Source organism: Perkinsus marinus, assembly GCF_000006405.1.
Source record: "Perkinsus marinus ATCC 50983 genomic scaffold scf_1104296964856, whole genome shotgun sequence".
NCBI classification, from domain to species: Eukaryota; Perkinsozoa; order Perkinsida; family Perkinsidae; genus Perkinsus; species Perkinsus marinus.
This window is the reverse complement of record NW_003204538.1, coordinates 80,632-89,223: the sequence shown is the minus strand read 5'-3', so window position 1 is coordinate 89,223 and position 8,592 is coordinate 80,632. Positions and strand designations below refer to the sequence as shown.

The 8,592-nt window shown below is 49.1% G+C and overlaps 2 protein-coding genes across 2 annotated transcripts; both read left to right on the top strand.

Annotated features, from left to right (window-relative positions):
* Positions 1 to 3,896: 3,896 nt before the first annotated feature.
* Pmar_PMAR005914 (polythreonine-rich glycoprotein, putative) lies at positions 3,897 to 4,235 on the top strand (the record flags this gene model as incomplete). The annotated part of the gene is made up of 1 exon (XM_002769809.1): positions 3,897 to 4,235. One exon carries the CDS (start codon positions 3,897 to 3,899, stop codon positions 4,233 to 4,235), a length of 339 nt encoding a protein of 112 aa, XP_002769855.1.
* A 1,239-nt stretch (positions 4,236 to 5,474) lies between these two features.
* Pmar_PMAR005913 (hypothetical protein) lies at positions 5,475 to 7,406 on the top strand (the record flags this gene model as incomplete). Its single annotated transcript, XM_002769808.1, has 1 exon — positions 5,475 to 7,406. The coding sequence occupies one exon, from the start codon at positions 5,475 to 5,477 to the stop codon at positions 7,404 to 7,406; it is 1,932 nt and encodes a 643-aa protein (XP_002769854.1).
* Between the last annotated feature and the right edge of the window lie 1,186 nt (positions 7,407 to 8,592).

The following is an 8,592-nucleotide window of genomic DNA, read 5'->3' as shown; positions in this document are numbered from 1 at the left end:
TACTATCATATGCCCCCAAGACCGAATCTTCTAGAAACAACGGGACATACTTATAGATCTCATCACTGGACCACCCATAGAACGCCGCAATAGTATGATACTTCTCGAACAATGCTTCTACCTTCGCAATCGTCACAATGGGCTCGGAGTTACCTTCAACGTAGGTGCCATGATTCAGTCCACGATACTTTACGTCCAAAGATAACGCCACCAACCACAACCAGGTAATCTTATTATACCACGATGGAAACAAGGAGCTGCTACCACTTGTAGTGGTGACGACTCAATAGATAGATACTTGAAGTATAAAGCTTATGACTACGTCAGCTAGGGACTTACCTAAATGAAGACGCCTGAACGTGAATTGTGTACAGAGAGACAGCATAACGGGACAACTACACATTATCGCCTACAAGGACGTAAACACGTAAGACAATGCAGCATTAGGTATGCCATAGATTAACGGATTAACGACAAGGTTATCCGCGTACCTACGAAAAGATCAGATGACCTTCCCGGCCAGAGGCTCTTTCCGACTGATGATGGTTTGGGAGAGATTTCGGCGTATGATAAATCTGTTACGAAGAGTGAATCCATTCTAGCGCCCTTAGAATTGCCGGTTTCGTCATGCAATTTTCAACGTAGACAAGGGAATATAACACTGTTAGATTCGCAGAACTAGGACAATCATTTTTTGCCGTTGAGAACTTCGATGCTACCAACCTCGAGCTTCCAGTATTAGCCACTTCGTCCTGATAAATATTTCTTAGTAGTACATCACATATCGTTTATTCCTCCTTTACCTCGTATGTCGAGACTTCCATAATGGCAGATGCAATAGCATGTGATGGTAATCTGGGCGTGAGATGAAGCCGAGCATGAGTTATTTATTCCAGATCAGCCAAGTCATCATGCTTAGGCCACTATAAACCTGCCCACATCACCTTTCATAGTAGGTGGCGTTAGGTACAACTGAGTTAGATGCAGGAGGATCGTATGTGATCAAAGTTTGATTTCAGAGAGGATGAAACGGCTGTTGATGATGATGATGATGATGATGGTGATGATGATGATGATGATGATGATGATGATGATGATGATGATGATGATGATGATGTTGTTGTTGTTGTTGTTGTTGTTGTTGTTGTCTCGTTTTGACCACCTCGACCACGAGGGGCAAAGCCCTAACTGGGCGACTCATATTCTATCTCGCATGCTTAATATGGTCCGCAATCTGTTACATTATGCTTTTCTTTACGTGATCTTAATAGTGTTGCTTATGCACCTCACATGTATAGCTTCTTCGATGAATTTCGTAATAACCGTACGTCTCCCGCCTCTCTACTTAGTTTTTCCTTGCCTCCTGTCTCTATGACGGACACTTTTGCCAGAGAAACGGAGGCCTTTCGTGCGATCTCCCCGGCCAACTGCCCAACGGTACTATGCGACGCCATCGTCGACAGGCTACTTCAACTTGGTGTAACTGTCGCTGACCTTCCGACCTTGGTCTCGAAGCCGGACATGCTGAAGAACACGGTTGTTGATGTCCTCTGCCCCATTGGTAAAGCGAAAACGCAGACGAGACGCAACTCTGCTTGGTTCGTGGACTGAGGATTGAATCCGCTTCACAAAATGCTGTTGAGGCCTTCTTCAACAAGCACGATGTTGCCGCACAAGGTCAAGTAGAGTACATGGAGCGGATCTCGAGACGTCACGGTGTTCCCCAGGTTTGGTAGTCGACCAGGCTAAGTGAAACTGCTGAGTGAGTTTTTTGCTACCTACCGAGAGGTAAAACTAGGCTCCGATCGTTCCACAGGAGACAAGAAGCCGGTAGTGGATGTCAGCGGCAACATCCAATGGACCCGCGACCCGGCCGATGGCCGACGGCCATTGGTGGCCGCAAACCTCGCAATCTCAGTTAACCGTTGTACGTCCTTCTTCCTATCGTATTATGTATCGATACTAGCTGCAACGTGAATGGAGGCCGCTGGGTGTTAGCAACACGGCAACCCCCCAACAAAGAGAGATTGGCGAGAGCTCCGCCACCTGGTGAATGCCCGCATACTCGCAATCGGTGCCGTTTCGCTGAAGCATCTTCGCAAGTGTCGTTAGCCGCCCAATAGCCATAAAAAGGATACGGTGGTCGGGAAAGGGTTGCCTCCGACTAAGAAGCAAAGGTCGTGATTCTCGAGCCCTGTCTATAATCTAGAGTGGATCAAGAGGAAATAACCAATTCGGCCATTTTTTATCTCATTTCTTCATCTACTCCCGAGTATTTAAACTGCTGCGTTGAGTTTGATTCACGCCAGAGCTTCTTGGCAGATCAGTCAGTTCATGCCTTCTCGAATACATCCAGCCGGAGGTCGGCGGCGCCAACCTTCGGCGCAGAGGCCGTGACCGATACCGGCTAAGTCGATCGAGGATAGTCCAAGTAGAGTCGTCGGATCCCCCAGCTGAACCTTTAGTTACAGGCGAAGCGACTTCTGAGACTCATCCCTGGGTCACAAATGCGAATGAGATCTTCGCTATGACTGTAGACGAATGCATACCCCCGGTTGATGGACTCGGATCTCAAGCGCATGGGAACACTACGGGTTACCCTAAATCAAGCGTTAGTGCAAGACTCATACAACGGAGATTCTCAGTCTTCCAGATGTTGCGAGTTGATGATGTAGAAAATTCCTACATCACCAACTACAACATTAAATTGCGTGATTCCTGATAAGCTGGCTGCTACTAGCAGCATCGCTGTCGAGCCATCACGACTAGTGGTGACGACCAGCACACCACAACGATCACCAGAAACCGAATCTGGGATGTTGTCCCCAGAGACCTCCGCTTACTTGAATGGTGTTTCCCTCCCCGCCTGACTTAGGGATCCTAGGTGAGAATGATGTCCTAACTGCGTCCTAAATCATGACTCGTGATCAGCGAAGTAATGTGAGCATCGGACACACGGTTTCTCTGGGATTGTTGGGTGAGTAATGGTTGACATTGCCTATGTGCCTGCGTGTTAGGCAATGTGACAGTTTTGTCTTGAATCAATGCACGGCGTGTTGTGATGTTCGGTGTTACCACCGCCTTCTGCTGCCTAATTTGCTAACACTCAGTCTCACCCAACACTCCCAAATAACTAATGCGATGCGGTGAAGCGTGCCTCATAACTCATTCATCACAGCACATCTGATTGATCTCGAACTCAAGAAGCATGAGTTCGAGACCAATGTATTGACCGAAGTAGCTCCGGTAATTTAACGAGGTGTATTATACTACTGCCCAAAACTCTGGCTTGTATTGGACACCAGTACTCGAGTGGCATACCTGCCCCAAGCTAATGATCCCCACAATTCGTCGAATCTGAGGTTACTTGGTCGTACAGACGAAGTTGATCTTCCTATCACGTGCTCCTGCGGAACTGACCATAGGGTATGTCTTGGGATGGTCCGCCCGATGGAATTTGTCATACTAAAGGCAAAATAATATTTTAAAATAGTGTAGACACATTAATGGTACGCAGACATCCCTTGGGGATGGCATAGCACCAATAATGAATGAAGCCTTGTTGAGCAGCACTACAAGTACTGTTATGATTGTGACACGAGTTCACTGATGTTTATCTTCGTTGTGTTGGACAGTTGTAATGAGGAAGAGACGCAAGGTATCAGACTATTGATGGATGAGACGGCGTCCTCATCTACTATTAGCTATCGACTCAACGCTATCGTGTTAATATCAATGGAGAAAGTAAGCGTCATCCAATGGGCACGAAGGGAGTTGTTAGCGGATATTACTATCATCTCGGACCTCAAGAGCCTGTTGTAGACGACCTGTACTTATATTTGACGCCCTACTCCTATTGACCCTCCTTTGACGATCCTGTTGACCCTACGACTATCATGACGTCCCGTCAACCGGTCAGTACGCCCGCTGTGACCGATGAGGTGGCTGTCACTACTGCAGCTCCTGTGACTGGCGAAGTGACCATCAGCACGGCAGCTGGGGAGGCTCCCGGTAGAGACAAGGATGACTCGGATGCTACCACCCAGGTCGCTACGGAGGCTGCGACTGTCGCGACTACGATCGGTGCTACTGTTGAGCCTACTACTACTACTACTACTACTACTACTACTATAACGTCCCCTTTCCCGGTCAGCACAGCTGCTGTGACCGATGAGGTCGTTGCTACTACTGTGGAGACGACCGATTTCGAGACTACCCTCAGTCCGATTGTGTAGCCGATTTAGGTTAATGAAGCCTTGTAATGCTTTGGTGAGCGCATTTAATACAATCCGGGCCACTGCATGATGTCTTGATAATGAGTGTATAAGTGTTCATCTGTCCAAGTTGTGTTGGAAACGTTGCGTCGTAACATCACAAAAAACATCGACGCTATACCCCAATACGAAACCTATTGACAGTGCATCAGAGATATCTGAGTGGTTCCGAGATTGATGAGCGAGGGCGGGCAAGCCGCACCACCATGATCCTCTTACCAACTAGCATGAGCTCATGTTGGTTCTCCAGTGTCTGAATTCCGATTGCTGACATGCTGAAAACTCTGTTGATAGCGAGCTCAAATGCAGAGGTTAGATATCCGAGAATCTCTGATGTATCCTTGACAGCTCAATGTGTTCTTATCAAGCTTCACATGTGTGACATCGACCAAAGTCAGAGCACCCATGTGACGTTGTCTTAGGTGGTAGAATCGAGCACGACCCCTAAGTAGTTCGCGAACTACACAGTCCCCTGAATAAGACTTTGGTAGTTCAATTAAGATGGTTCATAATTTGCGTGTGATATGGGTGGACCTGTTACATAGACAATCTTCTTCGCTCGTCTCGTGCCATCTTACCTTCGTTGTTTCAGGAAACATCGAATAGAGAGACGTTCGATTTGTACTACAGCATGATTGATATACCTTTATAAGTTATACGTATTTACCGAATTATACTTCCTTCAGCATACTCTGGTGGAGATCCTTTGCTCGATGTGGAGAAGACTGATCCGAATGGCCAGCGAGCGTGCAGAGCAACAGTAGCTCGTCTGGTTCTAAACTATGCATGGCAGAGGCTCGCCTTTGCAGCAAATGAGACGTCTCAGCCATTTATCCCTCTACTAAATGTAATGATGCGCGTTAAGAATAGGTCTCTCTATGATGTGTTACTCGTTAGTTGCTAGTCGACAATGTACTTAATTTCTATGAAGCCATGATGCAGAGACTGATCATCCGTGTGATTTTGGCCAAAACACATCATCGGTGACACAGATACCAAATCGAGTCAAACAGAGAGCATGTGAGCGATGTATTCTCATTTTTTTCTAGTCTGTCCCTATGTTATTCCCATAGTAGTGAGACACGCTCCATCGTGACGTGACGTAGTTTCACGCAGGAGCGCTATGCACATGCGTGCTGCGCGCTGAAGCTCATTGCTCATTAGTCGATTAACTTTCGTCTTCTTCGTCCCGACTTCCCTATGCCTCCTGCGCGTCGTGTTCCCGGGAAGTCCTCTAACTCGAACTCTAGGTCACAGGGCTCTAACAGCGCCAACAGCTCAGCTTTTGGTGGAGAACCCGGGCAAGGCAACGATGACGGTATCGCCAACACCTCCGCGGCCGCCCCTAGCGAGCAGGTTCCCCAAGAACCTCCCCTCGGTGCTGGTTTTGGAGCCCTTCAAGCTTTCCTCCAAGACCACGAGTTGGAGGAGGCCGATCTGTGGTTTCTTGAAGACAACGACCTTCCCGATCTCATACTTAGAGTTCAACTACGTCGGTACCGTACGACGAGGGTACCCCCGCCAATCGCGATGTTCGGTCAACCCGACGACACTGGCAATGCCCCAGAGAAGGTATGGCATACCCCGCCATCTGTGATGCAGCAGCACTCACTGCTGGGAACTCATTTCTCAAGCGGTACCCCGGCTCCCACTTTTGCTGGCCACGAAAATGGACCGCCGAACGCTCCCAACCTAGCAGTAGCGGCTGATCCCCGTTCGCACTCATCCGATGATGTTGTCCCCCACGGCTACCGTTCTTCGCTCGGTGATCATCTTAATGGATCTTCGTCCCCTTCTGCCACTGGCGTCGGTTCTTTGTATCGAGGTTTGAGCGCCCTATCGAAGGTGCCCTTACCCGATGGAGGAAAGTATCGTGGTCAACAAGATGCTCGTCCCATAGTTTGCCTACTTTCGGATATCTCCTCAACTGCTGCCGATTTCCACCTCAACGCTGCCGACACCTATCTGTACCTAACTCAGTGTCTCGACTCGTCTGTCTACAAGCAGCTTGGCAAGCATATCCGCCGCATCGGACTCTCGACGGGTGACTCGTTACAGAAACTCCAGGAAGCCGATCGTTTCCTACGAGCCCGATACAAGATGACCAACAACAACGGCAAGTTTGTTGCCCGTATCGATGCTTTGAAGATGGAGAAATTGGAAACTCCCACTAGCTTTGTTGACCGACTCCGTGCACTCCTCGACGAGGGACTTGACATCGGTATTCAACACACTCCTTACCAGGAGAAACAGTTGTTTATCAAAGGACTGTCACCTCATTACCGAGAACAAGCTTGTTCGGTATGGCCAAACATCAGCAATATCAACGAGCTGGCTGAACTTCTCACCGACTGGGATATTCAGAGGAAGAAGTATTCCCACTCTGTATTGGGAAACACTCTGAATACGACAGAACAAGCGATGGTGTCGTCTACTGCTGAATCTCTACCTGGGATTGCTCAGGCTGTCCACACCGATAACAACAAGATGGCCACTGTAGCGAGTAGCATACGAAAGGGTTCCTGCTATCGGTGCAATAAACCGGGTCATCGTGCAGGTGTATGTCGTTCTCAAAATGTCTACCAAATCAACAAAAGATGCAGCAAGTGTGGCGACTTCAGCCATTCGATTGCAGAATGTATGCGTACCCTTCTCACTCCGTGCCCAAGGTGTCGCAAACCTGGTCATATGGCTGGCGTATGTATCGAGTCTTTAGCCACTGGTCCGGCTCTTTCTGCAACGGCGACTACCAATGCAGAGTCAGCGGTTGAGAAACCAGCTTGTACGGAATCAGCTCTAATGGCGACGCAAGTTGATGCACCTTTTGCCTACCTGAATACCGCTGACAACTTCAACTCCGAATGTGGTACCGTTGGAGAGCCATTGGACGTTCCTATTTTTCCCCCGCTGCACCGTTACTGTCGGATTTTACCTTCTACAGATGATAATCACCGAGGTGTGCTCTGTCGTGCCCAAATCGATAACGGAGCTGGCGCGTGTTACATCGACTCTACTCTCCTTGACGATCTACGACACGTGGTGTACCGTACGTCGAACGTCCAACCAAAAATACCTATCGTACCGTCTTCGGAAACAACGAGGCCCAGCATCACGATACCGCAGTTCTGCTGAGATTCCGTCTCTGTCCCGAGAGCGGCTCCTCTGATGTTGACACGAGCTCTCAGATCATTGAGCTTCCTTTTCTGGTGGCACGGCCGTGTACCCCGCGGTTACTCTTCGGGAGACCGGCTCTACCGTTGCTCGAGAGTACGACTCCACGTAACCGATCCCTATTCGACGAGGTCCCCAACGGTGATGGTACCACCAGATTGAAGGCCAATATTCCTATGCTCGAGAATGCGTCCGTTATGCCCCGCAGCGAGAGTTCCCGTAATCGCAGTACCACTGACCGGTATATACTCGCCGATGTCTGCGATCGGATGGTAGCGGATGGGAAACTCGCAAGAATATCTCCTGAAGAGGAACACAAGGTCATGTGCATCAACGAGCCCGTTCTGGTGGATAAACAAGAAGGCATTCGTGTTCGCCAATATCCTATACCACAATCTGATGTTAACCGGTATCGTCTGACCATCGACCTCAGGAGCGTTAACGAGCTGCAACTTCGTAATGGAGTGTGGGTTGCACCTCGCACCGTCCACTCCAAAAATACCGCTGCTCCTCAACGGCCTTACCAATTCCAAGACACAGCTGCTACGCTACTCCGTGATTTCCCCCCGTCAAGCCGTGGGTGGTTTGCTAAGATCGACTTCTCGGATGCTTTCAGTAGCATAGCTATCGACTCGGTTCTCGGTGATAAGCTTTTTGGTATAAGAATCTCCGTCCCCGGCGAAAGCCATCCCCGCATCTATGCCGGGCGTTGCCTTATCCAAGGCTGGCGATGGAGCAGTTTGATATTTGCGAGAGCCGTACGTTGGGTCCTTAATAAGCTGACGATTCCTCCGGGGTGCCACATTTGTCATGTCCAAGACGATGTGATCATCGGATCCCACTCTAAGGAATTATGCCTTACCCTGCAAAGGCGCGTCATCGACCTCTTTAAACACTACGGTTTTATTGTTCGTGAGGATAAGTGTGGCGACGGACCGACTATCACCTTCTGCGGCTTGAAGGCGGATTCTCACACTATACTCCCGGCTCCGAAGCATCCGATCGACGAGAAAGCCATCGATCACTGCCTGAAAGAGCTAGACGACGTCAATCACATCAAGGACCTTCTGAGCCTACTCCGGCGTTGGGCAGGTATCTTCCAATATTGCAAACAATGGCTCCCTCCAGATGGTCAGCAAGCTCTCTC